The sequence below is a fragment of the Chaetodon trifascialis genome, chromosome 6, assembly GCF_039877785.1.
Source record: "Chaetodon trifascialis isolate fChaTrf1 chromosome 6, fChaTrf1.hap1, whole genome shotgun sequence".
NCBI lineage: Eukaryota > Metazoa > Chordata > Actinopteri > Chaetodontiformes > Chaetodontidae > Chaetodon > Chaetodon trifascialis.
Window position 1 is genome coordinate 27,187,744 of NC_092061.1, and position 20,735 is coordinate 27,208,478.

The 20,735-nt window shown below is 40.3% G+C and overlaps 1 protein-coding gene and 1 long non-coding RNA gene across 2 annotated transcripts; both read right to left on the bottom strand.

The window, feature by feature from the left end:
* Positions 1 to 6,064: 6,064 nt before the first annotated feature.
* On the bottom strand, positions 6,065 to 10,798 carry LOC139332232 (complement C1q and tumor necrosis factor-related protein 9A-like). Its single transcript, XM_070963982.1, has 12 exons — positions 10,730 to 10,798; positions 10,364 to 10,408; positions 10,012 to 10,065; positions 9,511 to 9,618; positions 8,347 to 8,400; positions 7,221 to 7,274; positions 7,072 to 7,116; positions 6,937 to 6,982; positions 6,744 to 6,788; positions 6,511 to 6,564; positions 6,363 to 6,416; positions 6,065 to 6,119 (listed from the first exon to the last, which is right to left on the bottom strand). The coding sequence occupies exons 1-9, from the start codon at positions 10,796 to 10,798 to the stop codon at positions 6,754 to 6,756; spliced, it is 510 nt and encodes a 169-aa protein (XP_070820083.1). The 3' UTR covers positions 6,065 to 6,119; positions 6,363 to 6,416; positions 6,511 to 6,564; positions 6,744 to 6,753.
* Positions 10,799 to 12,066: 1,268 nt separating this feature from the next.
* LOC139332282 (uncharacterized) lies at positions 12,067 to 12,517 on the bottom strand. Its single transcript, XR_011602285.1, has 3 exons — positions 12,339 to 12,517; positions 12,187 to 12,231; positions 12,067 to 12,091 (listed from the first exon to the last, which is right to left on the bottom strand). It is a non-coding gene; the product is annotated as an uncharacterized lncRNA (long non-coding RNA).
* Positions 12,518 to 20,735: the final 8,218 nt, after the last annotated feature.

Below are 20,735 nucleotides of genomic sequence, written 5' to 3' on the forward strand. Positions count from 1 at the left end.
CCTTGACCCTGAAAATATAAATACATGGTGAAAAAGACAGGTATTGGACAGTAGATAAAGAGATGATGAAATAGGCAGTTACACTGATTGATAAAAGTTACCATTACGCCTGTATATCCCTTTTCTCCTTTCAACCCTCTCGGTCCTTGTGTGCCTGGGACTCCTAGAGGCCCCTCTGATCCAAATAGGCCTCGATTTCCCAAATCTCCCTGCGCGAAACGCATCATTTAAGTAAATGATTTAGTACGGACCATCCGTCTCAATGATTAAAATGACAAAAGTCCCTGGTGGTGTGTCTAAAATGCTGTTTTAGCTAACAATACAAGGTTGACATGAAAATTACCTTTGCTCCTTTAACACCTGGACCCCCAGGAACGCCTGGCTCTCCTACATCTCCCTGCAAAAGAAAGAAAATGAAGGAAAGAACAAGGAGCACAACAACCACTGACATTGATTCTGTCAGTGGTTAGTTGCAGCCCTAGAAAAAATCATTGCATAGAATGACAATACATCTAACCTCTTTGCCTCTCTGCCCAGGCTCACCCTGCAGCCCCTGGGAGCCATGAAGTCCTGGCTCTCCCTTCAGTCCCTTGAGCCCTGGTTGTCCCTGGGGGCCCCGAGCTCCCTATTTCATGGAAGTACAGTGGTTGACAGTTGGTGGACATTGTCTGCTGTAATTGTCAAAGTTCTTTAATGTGTTGCTGAATATACAGTACCAGTCAAAACTTTGGACACACCTTCTCATTCAATGGTTTTTCTTTTTTTTCTTTATTGTTATTTTTATTTATTTATTTATTTTTCATTTTCTACATTGTAAATTCATGCTGAAAACATCCAAACTATGAAGTAACACAAATGGAATGGTGTAGTAAACAAAAAAGTGTTAAACAAACCAGAACATGTTTTATATTTTAGCTTATTCAAAGTAGCCACCATTTGCTTTGATGACAGCTTTGCCCTCTCTTGGCCTTCTCTCAATCAGCTTCATGAGGTAATCACCTGGAATGGTTTTCAATCAACAGGTGAACCTTGTCAAGAGTTAATTTCTGGAATTTCTTGCCTTCTTAATGTGTCTGAGACCATCAGTTGTGTTGTGCAGAGGTAGTGTTGGTACAAAGGTCTATACAGTGAATAGCCCTATTTGACTACTGTTTCAATTTCAACTTCAATTTCAGTTTTATTTGTATAGCGCCAAATCACAACAGAAGTTGTCTCAGAACACTTTCCATATAGAGCTGGTACAGACCAAGCTCTTTTATCTACAAAGACCCAACAATTCCCTCATGAGCAAGCACTTGGCGACAGTGGCGAGGAAAAATTTCCTTTTAACAGGCAGAAACCTCGAGCAGAACCAGACTCTGGGTGGGCGGCCATCTGCCTCGACCAGTTGGGTGAGAGAGAGAGAGAGAGAGAGAGCTGTTCTAATCCATATTATTGCAAGAACCACTCAACTAAGTAAAGAGAGACAACAGTCCATCATTACTTTACAACATAAAGGTCAGTCAATCTGGAAAATTTTAAGAACTTTGAACATATGCTAAAGTGCAGTCACAAAGACCATCACCGCTTTGATCAAACTGGCTCTCATGAGGACCGCCACAGGAGAGGAAGACCAAGAGTTATCTCTGCTGCAGAGGACAAGTTCCTCAGAGTTACCAGTCTCAGAAACTGCAAATTAACAGCACCTCAGATTAGAGCCCACATAAATGCTTCACAGAGTTCAAGTAGCAGACACATCTCAACATCAACTGTTCAGAGGAGACTGTGTGAATCAGGCCTTCATGGTTGAACTGCTGTAAAGAAACCACTTCTTCTGAGGAAGGACGAGAAGAAGAAAACTGCTTCAGCCAAGAAACACAAGGAATGGACATTACACCAGTGAGAAATCTGTCCTTTGGTCTGATGGGTCCAAATTTGAGATTTTTCGCTCCACTCACCATGTCTTTCTGAGATGCAGAAAAGGTGAGCGGATGGTTTCTACATATGTGGTTCCCACCATGAACCATGGAGGAGGAGGAGGTGTGATGGTGTGAAAACCATTCCAGGTGACTACCTCATGAAGCTGATTGAGAGAAGGCCAAGAATGCAATAAGCTGTCATCAAAGCAAATGGTGGCTACTTTGTAGAATCTAAAATATAAAACATATTTTGGTTTGTTTATTACATCATTCCATATGTGTTTCTTCATAGTTTGGATGTCTTCAGTATTAATCTACAATTTAGAAAATAAAAAAAAATAAAGAAAAACCATTGAATGAGAAGGTGTGGTACTGTATGTCAGTCTCTTTCAGCCTGACAACACTTAAATGTGAGTGATCACATCTCATGTTACTTTTTGTTTCTAATTTGAATGCTTGGATTGTTTGTTGAATGTGAATATTAACCTTGTATTGAATACAATGGAAAAATGGCTGAATGACTCATAGTGGGGAATCAGAGCAAAAACAGCCCAGTAATAAAGCTGTGCTGGTGTGGGTACATTGTTTCAGGAAGCGGTGAGACATGAAATATGATCCAGGAATGTCCAGATGGAGTAACAGATTAAAAATTTTATAAGCTTATCAGTGTCAAGTCAAGTCTCACAGACGGGATTTTACAACTCCAGAATGTTATCATGGGGGCAACTGTTTCATCTGATGTCTCGTGTTGCAGAAAAAGTTGAGTCTTGTGGTAATTATTATGCAATTGGTTTAATCCAAGAACAGGCTTTCTGCAGAAGCTATTGCTGTCTCCATTGCTCCTGATCTTGTCTGTTCATGTGCTTGTGTATAGATTTGTATGCAAACACAGTTGTGTCTCTCACAGTGACAGTTTAATTACTCTTTAATAAAACATTATTTATGATAATACATTTTTTTTAAATGAAATTCAGTATAAATGTCACAGACCTGGTCACCCGTTTTTCCAGGAGTCCCTTCTTCACCAGCTGGCCCTGGGGGACCCTGACAAGACAAGCGTAACTAATCATATCAATAACATGGAAGTTATAACAAGGATCTTCAGTGTTATGTCCTGTAAATTTCATTTCTGAAATATTTAAGATAATGAGGTAAAAAACATTTTGCAACACATTGGAATGAGTGCTTAACATTCAATATCCAACTGAATACATTAAACATTATATACATTATATGATCAGTGAGATAACTGACCAGCTGACCGTCCAGACCTACAGCACCAATATCACCCGCAGGACCCACTGCACCCTAAAGACAACAAATAACATCTTAATATGACTTCAATTGCTTGAATGATTCTCTTTAGGTGTGGACTCATTTCAGTTTTTGAGGGCTGAAAACAGTATTTCTGTCACTGAAGTTCTTGATAGACAGCATTTTATGCCAATATTCACTGTCTTCCAACTTGAAAACCATGCTGTAATCAGTTACCTCCTCTCCTTTCTCTCCAGCCTGGCCCATTATTCCAATTATGCCTGGTTTTCCCTGATTGATCAGAAAAAATAGCAATCTCTCACCAAAGATTCGCTGCGTGACAATATGATCAGCATACATGCTTTATTGAGGGCAGCATCACAGAGTTTTACATCAGTATGAAATGGAGAGGAAGGTGAAAAGTACCCACTCACTGGAAACCCTCTAGGTCCAGCAGACCCTAGTGGCCCGGGAGGCCCCTGGCTCCCTACAGCACCATGGCTCCCCATGCCACCCACTGGTCCTGGCTGGCCTGGAGGACCCTGAAACCATTTAGAAAAAAAAAATAACTGCAATTCATAACAAAAAGTTTACGAAAAATAAATTCTGAAATGTAATCAAGATGCAACGTTTAATGCATTTTGATGGCAACTGTTATGTTTAGGATTGGAATTGACTTTTGGTGCACCCACTCTCCCTTAATCTTTATTTCTAATACTGGTCATCCTCTTCTACTTCTACTTCAGTTCATGATTTCCTCCCAAAGAAAAAGAATGAACCAGAGGTTAAAAGCAAAGCTAATATCTGTATCTGCATCTATATCTCAGATCTGTTTCATTCAAATATCCGTACTTGTATCTGTATTCAGATATAGTGGAAGCGGTCAGGCTCTACACCAGAAGCTACTGGAAAACATCCAGATCACATTATTTTGAGTGTCATTGTTAGCTGTTGACAGTTTGGGTGGAAATTAATAATATAAATAGCAGAGGAAGTTTTAACAGAGGGGCACTCAAGTCAGAATTGCAATGGGCAGATTTTGATTAGAATTCTACTTTTTCCAACTATGACTCTCTACTTTTAATTTTCTTGAAAGTAGGAACATCTGGAAGGATACAGATGCACTGGGAGAGATAATACATATACATACATAAAGTTTGAATCAAGTTGAGAACAGAAATGATCTCACCATGATGCCTGACCGTTAAGATGGACATACTGAGCCTGAAACAACCCCGCATATGTTCAAGAGCTACTCACTGGCAGTCCCTGAATGCCTTTGGGTCCCAGCTCTCCTTGACGGCCCTGAGGGAAAGTGATGAAACAAACAGAATGTCAGTTTATCCTCTTGCATGATGGTGCGGGATGATTTTGATCAGTGAGTTTTTAGAGTCCAGAACAGTCGTTTTCTCACCTGTGGTCCCAGAGGCCCTGTGTCACCAAGAGGACCCTGCAGACCCTGAGAAGAACAATGTTTCAATAACAGAGCACAACCAAGCTCAACCAGGAAGGCATTTCTGATCACATTAAAAGAGCAGTGACAAATGGGCCCCCATATGTATCTGCATGGACATAAGCTAGATTTAATTCCAAATCCATGAAATTACAATAAATACACTCACTGGAGGTCCAGTCTTTCCAGGGATACCAGGAGGACCTCTCACACCAGCATCTCCCTGCACAACAGTCAACAGAAAGCACTGCAATCACATTTCAGAACGACAAAAACCCGCTTATTACTTTGGACATGAGCTTAATCACTTGTGGAAAACAGCTTGACCAATTTAGAATTCTAACAGCAGCAAATATGAATCAAAATATGAATAAAATATTCAACATGTATGAAATGATAACCCTTCTGTATCATTGTGTCAGGAACCATGCTTTACCCTTTGTCCCATGTGGCCTGGCCTCCCCGTCAGGCCCACTGCTCCAGGGTAACCCTGTGGAGAAATTGACATTTTCTGCTTACATCCATGTGCAATTTTAGACCACTTACTAATTTGGGTCTGGGCCACAATTAAAATAAAAAAAATTCCCAATATTTAAAATCAATATTTTCTTACAATTCCATACAACTGACTCTAAGCAGGCCGTTAATATGTACTGTGTTCACACTCAAAATGGGGCAAAATGAAGCATACTCAAACTAATCAGTATACAGACCTAATACGATCCATTGTTGATGCGCACAACTCAAACAGCTCAAAAAAAAAAAAAAAAAAAAAATCTTGGGAAAAGGTTCAAATTTGATGCCATTTTGTGGGATTTAATTGGCAATGACATCGCAAGACTGCAGGTTGATTGACATCTAACGTCCCACATATTGTATCATTTCCTGCAGTACGAAGTATGAAATGGTCTGTAGGTATTTATGTATTCTAACTGCCAAAATAGTGTACTCTGACGGTGAGGGTGTGGTACATACTGCATAGAATTTGTACACAGTATGGACTTGGGATGCTGCTACTGACTGTGTTTGCATACTAACATACTGCCTACTACATAACCATAACCCCTCAGCATGTACCACACTGCCTACTAAATGTATGTCATTTCCAGCATACTGTTTACACTCCAGCATACTCAAGCAAGCTATTCATGACTGGATCACATGACTGTATTGGTTGCAACATTACCAGTCCAAGGTCACATGCAATGCATTTTGGGGCAGTAGAGTATGTCCAGTCAGCTCACACCACATAGAAAAGGAAAATGCATCTCCACCACTGACAGTTCAGTCATAGATTTGAGAGTGTTATAAAACAAGTCTTAGTTTTTCAGTCTTTCTGCCATTTACATTAAATAAATTAATTGTGAAAATTTTTACCTCAATTTTACAGTAAACTTTGACAAAAAAATGTTTAAATCAAAGGAAAAAACTACTTGTTGGTGATAACAACAGTCACTTACATACATGCCGACTGGTCCCTGGGGGCCCATCATCCCTGCTTTCCCTGTGAAGCCCTAAGGAGAGACAAAATGATTCAAATGTGTATCGTGAAACCTGCAAAACATCAAAACCTGTGACTTGAATTCAACCTTTACTGTATAATTTCTTTGGTGATGGGTTGATCTTTCTCAGAAATGCCATGGCTCATAATGGGAGTCAGTAAAGACAATATTCCTCACACATAACCAGAAACATGTAATGTAATGTGTATTAAAAACAATCCAGTCTTTAGAAACCAAACAGCAAGATTCGCTCACCCTCTCCCCAGCTGGTCCAGGGATCCCGTCTGGACCCGGCTTTCCTGGAGGACCCTGTTAAGTCACAAATGACTCCTTTCAGCATTTTAAAAACTTAAAATTAGATCTTTTGTTAGGGAATATGGTGAATAGAAGGAGAAGCGCCTACTGGAGCTCCTGGAGAACCTGGCTGCCCTGGATCACCAGCCACACCTGGAAACCCCTTTATATGAACAGAGATCATAGAGCTACTTTTAACAATAATGCATTGGTTTATAAAGATGTGCGTGATGTGATGAACATGTCAGTGAACCAGCATCCTCTTCACTGGTTGCACCACACTGAATTGTTCATAACCCCTTCTTGTTCCCTCACCAGAAGGTTAAAAAAGGAGCAACTCACTCTGTCTCCTTCAGGTCCAGGAGAGCCAACAGAACCAGCACCACCCTGCATGTCAGACATATGACATTAGAGATGTATCACTATGTTAAAAGCAAAATATTGAGATGGCTTGATGTAGCTGGCTTAAAGTAAGCAATGCAGAAAAAAACTGAATCATAGGAGATGAAAAGTTATAAAATTGGAACCTGTGTACCAGGCTTTCCTTCTGGTCCCACAATCCCAACTCTGCCTCTAAAACCCTGCAACAACCCACACAAACAATTAGGTAAATAAGGTTTAGTGTTTGCAGGTAACCACCAGCCTTTTAGCTTATTGAGCTGGTTCTTACCGCCATGCCAGGTGGACCAAACAGGCCAGGGAGTCCTGTGCGGCCCTGTAAACACAGAAAGACAATACCATCAGAACAGTTTTTAGAACAATACAAAACTGTGCAGAAAGAATCAGAGGCTGAGTTTCCACTGTCCAGATAATAGTTACCCTCGGTCCTTTGAGTCCTAAATTCCCATTTTGTCCCAGGGGGCCTCTGCTGCCCTGTGATTAAGAGTGAAGGGGTTTGCAAGTTTTTAAAAAATATGAGAATACAGTTTTATAAAAGCAAGGTGCAACAACTCTGTATCTATATAAGTGGGATAATCTCATATTTAATGAATGGATTATCTAGTGCTGACTAGGCAACTAAATCTTCTATTGTTTAAAGATATTTGATATTAATAGATCAAAGGTGTAATCTGTAAAGTATTACTTGTAATGATGAACCTGCAGGAAACTATGATCCAACTCCACAGTTCCCCTCAGCTCTACAGAATCTGAAGGTTTTTCCAGATCACTGTTTTCGTTTCAATAACTTTACTCATTTGGTGCAGTCTCAGCACCCTCATCAGCCTTGTTTCCAGAAGAGAAAAAGCTCCAATAAACCCAATGTCTCCAGCAGAGAGAGACAGAGAGTAATGAGCTGGTCAATGAGGCCTGTATAAGCCTTCTCAGGAGTTGGTAGAAACCAAAAACAGAGCTAAATGGAGAGTGAATACTGGACTTCCATTCATTAGAATGGACACAAACACAAACCACATCAATGCAGATATTGCTTTGTGTCTGCTGGATGTGTAAATAGGTCACTTTTATTTGTTAAAAAAAAAAAAAAACTAATTAATTCAAAAAATGGTCATATTCATGTGTTAATTGTTACAAGGAATGTTACATGATTTTACACAAATAAAATATATGACTGAAATTCTACATGGTTTTACAGAATATCATCAAGAAAATGTAGGGATTTATTTAAAGAATGAATCCAAGTGACAAAATCTGCCAGTGCATTAACAGTGTCTGTTCACCTTAGTTTTACACTGGCTAAGTGGTAGTGGCAGTTGCTAAGGAGTAATGGCAGTAACAGAGGTACTATAATTAGCAAAAGTAGTAAAACAGAATTAACAGACTGACATAAAACGTTACTGTGACTGGCAGCACTGGTCGTCTGTCATCATCACCTGCTTCAAAAGCTTTGGCAGTCTTTTCTGAGTGTAATGCAACGTAACAAATGCCTCTGTGGTCAATAAGTTGTGACAGATACGGCTCTGACCAGACACCAATAAAAGCCTCTAACCTTTGGCCCCTGTTTCCCAAACACTCCCTGGAGACCAGCCTCGCCATCTTCACCCTGAGGAGACATGACACATAAGTTATGAGTTACGGCACATAACGTGCTCACACAACCACAACAAAAGTGTAGAAATACATAAAAAGCAACAAAATTTAAAGTCCCCCTTCTCTCCAAAATCTCTATTTCTGTTTGAGCTTCACTGTGCAGAATGATGCATGTGCAGAGTTTGACACTACAAGCTGTTTTCACATTCTTTCTGCTGGAAAGTTTCTCTGTGCTCACTGAACTTTTAAAGAGGCGGGCCTATGAGCATGATTTGTGACATCATAAATAGTTAGGAAGCCAATCCTGGTCCAATATTCAGATTACACAAGCGTGAAGTGGAAACTTGAAGCCCTCAATGCACAAACACTGAGTGGACTTGTCAGTAAAATAGAAAACATCTCCAGAGAAGCGGAAATGACATAAATTTTGAAATGACACAAACATGCATAATCAAAATCCAGGTTTTTTTTTAATAAGGGAGAAAGAGTAGATGTAATTTTAAGGATTTAAACAACATAACAGAACTTTTTTTTATGGAAGACACATTTCAGAAATTAGTCAAAATACAGTGTTTTATATACACCTCAAAACATGTCTGGAGGGTTCTTTAAATTTCTGTGGTGTGTTCTTTATTATAGCTACAAGAAAAAATAAGGTGACAGAGCTACACTTTAGCCTTTCATTCATGGATTTTTAACCTTGCATGTATTTTAACTTAAAAAACTGTCAAGTCAGCTCAATGTTTAAGTCTGTCGCCTCACAGCAAGATGGTTATCTATCTATCTATCTATCTATCTATCTATCTATCTATCTATCTATCTATCTATCTATCTATCTATCTATCTATCTATCTGCAGACAGATAGATTTTATGTCCACTGGCTCAATTTCTTCCAAGAGTGTCAGCTACATCTCTTGGTCCTCATTCTTGGGCGGAGTTCACTGACTGATGAGAATAAGGGCCAAGAGATGATGAAGAAAAGTCCAAAGTATTTGAGTACTTTTAATGAGTTTCTATTCTTTTGATAAAAATGAATCAGCTGAATGAATTCAGCAGTGCCAGTGCAGTGTCGTGTTGCCTCATACTAAAACATAGGAGATTTCTGTTGATCATGATCTGTACCTCTTTTCCTCGGGGCCCAGGTTGACCTCTCACCCCCTGAGGACCCGTGCTGCCACGCTCACCCCTCTCTCCCTGACGACCCCGGACCCCTGCAGCACCTGGTGGGCCCTATGGGAGCAAGAGGTTATCAGAGGTTTGTCCTTCAAATGGTGTTTTATGAGCATCTCAATATGATCTCCTTTGTTTACTGTCATTATATCAAGAACACATTTATTCAAAATGTAAAAGTTGAATATGGCTATGTGCACTTTTTAAATGTTAATTTATTGATTTGTAATCTTTGGACTGACTTAAAATAGTGTAGTTTTGATGGTGAGTTTGCAATCACTGACAATGTCAATTATCAAGGTTCATTTCTATCTCATTTTGTTAGAAGAGGTGCTCAGTCTATTAAAAGCTTTAAATCACACAAAACACTGCAATAGCACAGTTTAGTTTAACCCAACGCATGTGGATTTTGTTCAATTTTACATTTTGTCACCAAGGGGGTCTTCCTCTTACTCTGTCTCCTTTGGGTCCAGCTTCTCCTTTGTCACCATCCAGCCCTCTGAAGCCCTGGACATAAACATAAACATTTTTTCATTTAGTATGGTTTTCCTCAATTATGGTGGCTGTTTGACTTTCACTTTAAGATCAACTAAGGTCAATTTATGTTTTAACCCAGGACAGTTTTCACTGAAGTAGGCTTAATGTACACTGTCTGCATGGCATAAGAAGGCAATATATCAGTGCTGAGTGAATGTTTTATTCCCATGTGGCCAACAATGGATTAATACAGCTTTATTAATCACTGATCTCTATCGCTAATGTTAATGTATACAATTCATAGAAAACAGGAGACTATGCTGCTTACTGTGCCACCTGCAAATCCTTTTGGACCTGGTCTTCCAGGCATCCCCTGAAAGAGCAAACAGAGCAAAAGGAAATTCTAAAACATGGGCATGTCTACATGTAAATCAGAACAATGCAAAGATGGAACCATGTCTGCCATCTCTAACATCACCTGCCCAAGTCCAGGCTCAAATCTTGTCAAGTCTCAAGTCAGTTGACAAGTCTTCTTAAGAAACTAAGCTCCTCGTCTTTCAGGTCTCTGAATACTCAATGCTAAAAATACATGCACCTGAACATTTTACTTTCAAAGCTGTTTTAATAGCGTTTTGAGTCCAAGTCATAACCCTAATAATTAAATATTCAAGATCTGAGGCCATGCAACGACCACCTGTCCCCCACTCTGCTTCGTTTTATTACTGTTCTTGTGTTCATCCAGATCAAAGTTTGGGAGATCCATCTTTGTGCTTTCAAGTCTGAAGACAATTCGAGTGTTTTGGGAGTAAAGATAGAGCAGGTAGTGCATTTAAGAAGCATTATTTGTTATGTTCATTGAAATTTTCTTGACAATTTTTTCATTTGGTCCAAATGAAATGATGGGATGGTCTATCTGCCTGTCTGCCTGCCTACTTGCCTATCCATGCACTCATTGCGCATGACTGGAGTCTTCCACAAGGTGTAATGGGAATTCGAATTATTCAATTTCTCTTTTACTCAATCAAGTATTCACTGTCTTAAAGCCAAATGAATAACCATATCATATGAGTGAGTAAAAGAGAAGATGAATAATAAGAATTCCCATTACAAAGGCTAGGCTACATCGAACATACTCCAGATCTAAAGAAACAAGCCAAACAAACAGCCATTTTTTTGCTAAAAAGGTTTTACTTACAGTTGAACACATTATAGTTATCACAGAGGACCATGAACAGTATGCTGTGTGTGACATATAGTATATTAACTTAAAAACTGCATTTGAACATTAGAGATAATGACTTAATTTTATTTACCATTGGCCCTTCACTGCCAGGAAATCCTCTTATTCCCATAGGCCCTATTTCACCCTGTCAGAGAAAGCAAGGGCATCAGGATCAGTATCTTGATTCCATTATGCCACTGAGCAAATACAACCATGCAGATTATTGCATTAAAACCTACCACATCCCCTTTTGAACCAAGAGGGCCATCATTGCCGGATAAACCCTGACAAAAACAAACCAAGAAAGTTGAAGAAATTATGACTGAAAGCCATGCTTTATGACAGCGTGAAGCACTTCAGGGCCAAACTGCATTACTGTCCCTAAAACAATAGGAAAGAATGTTTTTGATCGATAAAGCCAAGAAAACAACCAATGGGACGATGGTACAGTCAGCAAACTAAAAGGCAGTTTGTTTTTTCATTTCAACATGCAGACAAGGTGGATATTCAATGGATGGCAGGTAAGATTTTCATTAGATCCTGGTTGAATTGTTTTAAAAGCCTTTCTCTGTCGTTCAAAATGTAAGCATACATTGGCTAAAACACCAGGCACAGATCAGAAATCTACAGTAGCAGAGGCCTGGCACATACTGAGCATCTGACCGGCATGTCATTGGACTACAAGAGGAAACCAAAGCAGAACATGCAAATCCCACAACGACAGCACCAAAACCACGATGCTTGATTGATTAAAATGTAGAATTCTCTTATTAAATTCACCTGAGTCCCTCGGGGTCCAGATGAGCCTGTCTCTCCTGCTAATCCTGATGGTCCCTGTTGAAGATGCAATTAGATTAAATAATTACACCCCTAAGTCTTCATCAGTACTGCCCATATGTAAAGTCTAACAGGTGAAGTGGAGGACATACTGGCGGGCCTTTACGACCTCGTGGACCAGTTGGACCTTGATCCCCCTGTACAAAAGACAGAAAACCACCATAAAGCATCACAGTAGTATTTTACTTTACTGACTTAAATCAAAAGGATTTGAATGAATATTGAGAAGCCCATATAAATTCACCTCAGACCCATTCACTCCAGGTGGTCCTATACCGCCTGTGGCCCCTGGTGGCCCCTGCAAGATTTTAAATGAAAATGTGGGTTTCTTGTAATCTCTTGACCAAAAGCAGCTCGTCAACAGCAGCTAGCACTTGTATGAACATTGTAAGGCAAGTAGAGACAGTACTGCAGGCTCACCACTGGTCCTGGAGGACCCTTCACTCCATCATGTCCAGAGTCTCCCTGATTTAAAAGGGACCAATGAACACTGTGAGACATTTTAGTGAGGAGAATAAAGACATAATCAGACCAATACATTATAATAAGATGTCCTACCTGTGGCCCTGGAGGTCCAGGAATCCCCTGGATGCCTCTTTTACCTAAAGGACCCTGAGAAGCACAAGTGCAGTTACATTTTACATCAAGTCAAGTTGAAAAAGTGACAATACTTTTAAAACTTTCAAAACTTTATTTTAAATTCTAGCAAACATCCCTGAGTGTCCAAACATATTAGCTATGTCAGGCTGAATTTACACTTATATCTACCAAACTAATAAAAAGCATCATATTGGTGGTACAAACATTTGCTCCACAGAGCGCTCGTCAAGTGCAGCTTGAGTGATTCAAAGGTTGAGGTCGTTTGTGTCTGACTTGAAACAACATTTATAAGTCAACAGAGTTATTTAGTGATAAAAGGGATTTAGACGCTTCTGCTGGACTAGTGACTAATTCATTTAACAAGCAATGTTGTCAATGGAAAATAGAATTTTCGAGGTAAAAAAACAAAGTATTTTGAATTCTATGCTCATGTAAACTACTGACGCTCAAAGGAAACAGAGCATCTTTAAATACCACTTTGTCACTTATGGACCAATCAATCAACAGCTTAACAGGATCATAAAGGTTGTGAGTTCAAGACCCAGGTGATGCAGAATGAATGTCTTACACCTACTCAGGCATTATGCTGTGTGGATTAGAGAAACAATTTCAAGCGTTAGCAACAGTTTTGGTCCATGCAGGTTCACCCGCTTCCTCTTCCTCCTCAAAATGCCCAGCCCCAACTCGAATGCTGTGTGCATATACTGCATGTGTTTCTCCTCGTGTTATCTCTTGCTCCCCCCAGGGTTCTGCCTGCCCAAAAGGACTTTTTTTTATCATGGTGGGAACTGTTGGGTCTCTGTAAATTATATCATAGACTCTGCTCTATATGACAAATGTCCTGACATAACTTGTTATGATTTGCAAAATTGACTTGACTAGTTGTCACTCTTACAGGAGGGCCGATGCGTCCATCTTCTCCTGGTTCCCCTTTAAATCCCTAGAGGGCAAACAAACAACATTCAAACAAAATCAGCTGGTCCAGATATCAATATATGTGGAACCTTTACAATTCTGTTGTTAAATATGACAGGTTTTTCATTAGGTTAGGTCGACATAGACATAGACATAAGACATACGCACTGCACCAGGAAGATGTTACCCAAGGATATTTACTGATTAACTCATTCAATCTGAGGGTATCTGCACCAAATAAAAGCATCTCACAGCAGATATGAAGTATTGGATAACTATTAGATTATAAAATAATACGATATACACACAGTAGTAGCAGAAGTAGTTGAAGCACCAGAGTACCAGTGGCAGTAACTGTTTCAAATACTACAGCTCTGGTTAGTGACTGCTTCCAGCCACTAGAGTGTGGTGCAGTCACACCTCTATGGCATCTGCTACTCTCATATAGAAGCAGAGAAACACATTCAGACTGATATTTACCAACATCTATTTTTTTAGACAGACCTTTTCCCCGGCTCTCCCTCTGTCTCCGCTTGGTCCAGGCTCACCAGGGAAACCCTGCGGTTCAGGACACAGAGAAAAATGTAATCGTTGTTATAGCAACATCCTTCTTTGCCTGATTCAGTTCATACTCAGAGCTGCTCTGCTGCTGTTGGCCACTGAGCAGTGTTTTGGAATTAGGTGCCTAATTCCAATTCCTAATGCAAGTATTGGCTAAACACTGACTTGTATAACCCAAGGGCTAATGGGAGCATTGTCGTGCTCCATGGAGAAAGTGAAAAGGGAAGCAAACAGGGCCAGCAAGTGGTTAACCTTGATCTCTGACCTCATATCAGTGCAGTCAAAGCAGTACACCAGGCTGGATCTGAAATGATTCAAAATTTAATATACAACCCACTATACACTGTAATATGTTCACCTTTGTGTAGTGTGTCTGACTGTGTGTCTGAAAATGATCATTCCCTTGTCTAATGATCTCACAATGCATTGTAAACATTATGTGAACCATCATGCATTGCGAAGATAGGGAATAAAAAAAATGTAGGAAGCTGTTGGGAGAAACAAATGGTGCAATTGTGTCCAAAAAACTGTGTTGATACAGTTGACTACAGTATATACCACAGCCCTCTGGATTGAATTCCCTCTATTGTGTGCACTGAATAATAAACTACTTATTACTTATATTAAATAGTAAATGAGTGAAGTCTTCAGGATACTGCCCTACTTTGCAACTCTTACCGTACTTAATGAGAAAACAAATGACGTATTACTAAATCAGTGTAGTTGATGTATCTGTCTTTATTGATGGAATACATGTGGCACTGGGAAACAGTGCATGTGTCTTTACAACACAAACCACAAACATGGCAGACTTATGTGCATATTATTTGAAATAATGTACCATTTATCCACCATGTCGCTCATCTTTGCAACACTAGTGACTCAGTACTACTGTAATGATAAGAATAAAGAACATATGATCAAACCCATATTGCTTGTGGATCTCTTACACAACAGTAACTACTGTAACAGAAAACAAGATCCATAATAGGTTATAAAGAGGCCATATGTAACTACTATACAGGTGGTACGAGCCAAAGAAAATTGAAATCCTGAGAAAGTTTATGCTAGAGTATTTGTATTGATGTCATTACTTAGCTTAGTCTCTGCTTTATGGACTACACAGATTAGTTTGGGGGGAGCACAGCCAACAGTTTAACACGGTACAGTACATCGATAACTACTTGATTTAGCTAAACACTCACCTCATCACCTTTCTCCCCTGGTGAAGCCCTTTCTGCTTTAAAACCTCTGGGACCCTGATGGGAAAAAAGTCAACTGCAAACATTACTAAATGATGAAGGTTAACCACTGGCAAAGTGACACTTTCTCCAAATGTGAGTAGTGGCAGTTCTCACCCGTAGCCCAGGTAGTCCCGGTGGCCCACGATGCCCATCCATTCCTTGATCGCCATTCCTGCCCCACCTCCCTGAGTTGCCAGGGATACCCTTTGGCCCAGGCTTACCCTAACACACATACAATCACATCATGATATTAGGTCACCATGTATAATGTAGCTACTGATGTTACAGACAAGATTTTCAAATTCATCGTTTACCATGTCTCCTCTCAGTCCTGGTGTCCCTCTGATCCCTGGGTCTCCAGGAATACCCTTAATGATGAATAAGTTTTAATAACAACTTTGACAAGACAAGGGTGGAAGAAAAAGCTAAACATAAACTCAAGGGGAACATCATTATGCAAAATGATTTATGTGAGCATGATGGATGATAAACTCACCGGAGGGCCAGGTTTACCCATTTCACCCACAGGTCCAGGCGGGCCGGGCATCACCTTAAGAGCAAAGGGAATTTAAATCAGCGACTTACTCAGATTGAGTGTCTCAGATCCAGTCTAAAAGCTGAGCTACTCACCGGCCAGCCAGCTCTGAGCATTTGATAGATGGATGATCTCTGTAAAAATAAGCAGTCACTATTAGACTTGAAAATGGTACATTTGATAGGTATTGATCTATGACAACAATAAAGATAATAACTAAAGATAATCAAGGTCATAAAAAGATTGTGACAGTTTACTAATAAATAAAATACAGGTATAAATGCTAATGTGTGTGCATAATAAGATGCTCACGATGAAAATGTTGACCTGCTGATCTTTGCTATCCACCATGTTAAAGTGCAGCTGAGGCTGGTGGGAATGTCCTTAGTTCTGTAGGGTTAGGGTTAGGGTATCAGACAATCCAAGTATCAGACAAATTAGATGAAAAGTCAGAGGGTCACCAAAGTAAAGAGGAATCACCCTCTGGACAACAATTTCATGGCAGTCCATCCAGCAGCTGTCAACATATTTAACTCAAAACCAAATATGTCAACCTTATGGTGGCACTCAGGAAAACAGCAATTAATATTATCAGTCTCAACCAAAGTGTTAACTGACTTTGACTGACTGACTGACTGACTGACTGACTGACTGACTGACTGACTGACTGACTGACCTTGCTGACTGTACAGCCGTGCTGCTAGCATGGCTAGGAAGCTTAAATGAATTCTTTGACTTTTGACATTGGTTGTACTTTTCTACTTTGCTGTATGAGTGGCACTGCACATGTTCACAACTGCTCAGGAGAAGACAGGCTTGAATTTCACTCTTTATGTTACTATTTGTGAAGAACATTTCCCATCAATGAAACTTCTCACACCAGAATTTACTAGATGCGATGTTCCTTTCTGCTGCAGCCTTTTTGATTTAAGTGTAAAAAATGGATAAAACCACAGCCTGTTGCACACAGTGCAGTGTTGCACAGTACAAATGCATTCAAAAGACAGCCATTCAAGTAGGACAGCTGAGAGTGAACAGACTGCGACTTAACACAGTTGGTGGACTTGGCACTTGCACTTCATGTCATGTAACACTTGAGATTGCAGATGGAGCCAAAAGACATGAGTGTGTGACAAAGTGTTGAAAGCTCTGTGTAGTACATCTTGCAGTGCTCTGATGGTTGTTAGCAATACAGCGCAGAGCTTGCTGTCACTGCACTCTGAGAATCAAGAGATTCAACTCCAGCACACAGGAGTGCTTCTGGTATATTACACCACCCATCTCTGCTGATCCAGGTCATATTTGTCTTGGCGATGGTGCTGAAGTGGGGGTAACCCTGTCAAGGTGAAACTCAGGCTGGCAGAGAGGCCTGGACCTCCCTTAAGTCTCATTGTGTCTCTGTGGATGGAGCAGTCAGAGCCTCCAGTGTACTCCAAGAGGACGGCAACACTGAAGCCTTTCACAGCCAGCTCGACCCAGCTCATATAGCGGCTCAAAAAGCAAAGCGCAGGGCCTGACCCAGGCATGAGGTCTGGATGGGCTCCAGTTACAATGCTTGGCAGATACTTCAGCTTTCATTACAGTGTGTGAGAGCGCAGAGAGCTGTGGCCATCTAAAAACACAGTCGACACACTGGGAGAGGATTACTCAGCCCTGCCTGAAATAGAAGCACAGTTCTCCCCATGTGATCAACGTTTATATAAAATCACTGCATAAGCACCATATTTGCATATCGCTGTTATCATGGGAAAACTGTACGACTCTGATTTGACTCTCACACTTTCATAATTTCACATGAATCAAAGGATCAATGCATGTCATAGTAGTTTTGGCCATCAGTTTAATGTTACAGAGCGAATGACTGGATCAACGTTGACCAGCCGCACTTACCATTGCTCTGCATGTGCAGTGACAGACTATTACTGTAGCAATACATCTGGTGCACTTACTTTCAGTTTTAACTCAAAATAAAATGGTTTGGATAATCTGTTTTAATGCTCCATCAAGCATTTCCATATTTTCCTTTATTAAAAAAACAAGAACAAAACAAGCTGATTTTTTTTCCAGTTCCTGAAAATTGGAGACACAAGGTTTCACCAGTACCATAGAGATAGTCATATACAGTACAAGTAAACAAACAGCTGGAAAATCTGCTCAAAACAGTTGGTGTATATTTCGTCATCTTATCGAGGTTGACTTGAGGACATATAGCTTTCAGTGGAGCTGCTGTAAGTGGAGGCATCAAACCTGTGACCCGTCTATAGACTTCTGTCACTGCGGCCTTGGCATCACCATGCTGGTTTATATGTGTTCACTGAACTGTACCAATTTAGATATTCTTATAGTTACTATATTACCCCAAAAAGTGGTTTCAATCATAGAAAGCTGGCTGGGAATATTGTGGTATTAAGACAGGGTGACATTAGCAGTCAGGAATAGACAGTGTGGTGAGGACATTGAGGACGCCGGTCTGTGACAACCTCAAGAGGACAAATGAACTAAAAAGGATGTTGATGAGCACTGTGTTCTGCTCCAGCATGGTCCAGATCCTAAAGGGTTCAGTGCAGTTCCACATGGATTGCAGTGGGTGTTTGCATTTAGACTTACCCTAAAAGCAGTCCAGTCCTCTTCAGAGTTCCTCCATAGGTAAAGAGTGGGAAGTCCTGGAGGTCCTGGAGGTCCTGGATCTCCTGTCCTCCCATCCAGGCCTGGAATACCCCGAGAGCCCTAGAGGAGAAAAGATGAAATGACTGACAGTAAGTAAAACACCAATTTCATGAATGATAAAGTGATTCCTTTATTAAACCAAATAAAACCGAACCCCCACCACTGTGAGAGCTGTCTTATGCATTATCTCTTTGCTATGATTCAGATTGACTCAAACAGCTGGTTGAATAAGATGGTTTGTTCCTTTGTTCATGGTGTAAAGGCAAAGTAGACTAACCACAGCACTTCAAAAGGAATTCAAAAGCTAAACTACTATAAAGGCCATTAGCATATCATGGGAAATACCAGAAAAGAGATCTTGTAAACAATCTGTATGAGCTATGTATAATTATGCCAAATCATATAGTAATTGTGGTAACATCTAAGCCTGTCAGAACAGGGGCAGGGATTGTCTCTGTTACATTAGAAAGTGAAAGGAGTTAAAGCAAAAGTGAGTTGAGCTTATGTCCTCCTCTGAATGAGAGTTAAAACTTAGCAGCCACACTGTAACCATTCCCACCAAGACACACTAAGGAGCCTTAGGATCTGCTTTTTACATACTAATCCAGTAAACCTGCTACTTGGAGAATGTCTTGTATCTGATTATTCATTATGATTACTTAAAAAACACAAAGTTGCACGCTTGTTCATATACATCTTACCTTGTCACCTTTAAATCCAATATAGCCTTGTCTCCCAGCACACCCCTGTAAGGACAACATGGCATTGAGCTATTTTCACCATATGTATACAGCTTATTGGCAACAACTGGCAGGTCTGCTGTCTGGCACCATCTACAGTGTGATGATCTTAGAAAGAAAAGGTCACTGTGGTCTCTCCAATACGATATTAATGCAGTGTGTTTTGAAAGCAATCTCTCCACCCTGTAATTTCACAAGTTGAATAACAACCAGTATGAGTCAATTTCACGTGGGTTGATGCAACCACACCGTTTGCACAGAACAACCATAACCTCCACTTACAATCAAAATAAAGGCCTATTAAAGAGCGGCAATTTTGGGAATTACATAAGCCACTCAGGGGAAACATGCTGTATTGAAAAAAGAAAGAGTTTGTACTACTGCTGATATTTTGGTACCATCCAAAGGGATGTTTGCAGTATTTTTTTTTTAATTCAACATAATCCAAATTGAATAAAATTACACTGAATTAAGTAAGTGCAAAGTACAAAAGCATGGAGACACTGAGTATGTCAGGAGGATCAAAGAGATGCTTACTCTTCTTCCCTGTGGTCCGACTGGACCAGAAGGGCCTTTGTTGATTCGGTAGATTCTCCGGTCAGATCCATAGATAATGCTCCCTGTTTCAACAGCAAGTACAGATGGTAATAACTCCCTGTGCTGCAAACTGGAATGCCGCACACCCTCATTGCTTCTTAAAAGACCATTTGTCTCCCAGTGTCCCTTAGATGCCACCGATGGTAATCTGTCTTCGTCCATCAGCATAGTAACATTCTGTGCTTTTGCCTCAGGCATGTGTATTAGTGAATCAGGCAATCTGTCTTCAATATATGAGGCTGAGTCTGCGTCTGTTCCTTGGATGATATTTTCATCTAACATTTGGGTGTTTGGAGAGGATTCAATGTCATGAACTCTTCTGTCTTCATTGTTAGTGGGCAACATGATGTGAGGTTCATCAACAAGTATAACGCCATGACTTTGGTCTGAAGCATCTTGATGGGTGTAGTCTAGAGGGTTCCTCTCTAACAGGTGATCCTGAGACAAAAGAGATAAGAAATTGCAATCACAAAGTTGTGTCTTCAGCAGTATTGCATGTGTAATTCTGGAAAGCACAAAGCGAGAGAGGAGTAAGCTGAGGAGCAAATGCAGTAGACACGTTGTATAACATCCCTTACATTCACTGTAATTAAAGACATTGCTCTCCAGCCATTGCCTCAGTGTCAGTGCTGCCAGGAAAGTCAAGTATGTGGACCCAGAATGTCTGCTGCCTTGTTCAGTAAATACTGAATCACTGTACAGTAAACTGGCTCTACATATTAAAGGGAAGGATGTTAAAAGGGGTAAAATGGGGACAGATTCCACACACTTTTTCTACCAAT

Excerpts from the sequence above, each read along its gene's own strand:
- LOC139332232 (XM_070963982.1), bottom strand. The coding sequence starts at position 10,798 with ATGGATCTCCCAAACTTTGATCTGGATGAACACAAGAACAGTAATAAA. Across the intron at positions 7,117-7,220 it reads TAGGACTCAAAGGACCGAGG|GGCCGCACAGGACTCCCTGG; the intron begins GTAACTATTATC and ends CTGTGTTTACAG. Across the intron at positions 6,789-6,936 it reads GGGACCAGAAGGAAAGCCTG|GGTGGTGCTGGTTCTGTTGG; the intron begins GTACACAGGTTC and ends TCTGACATGCAG.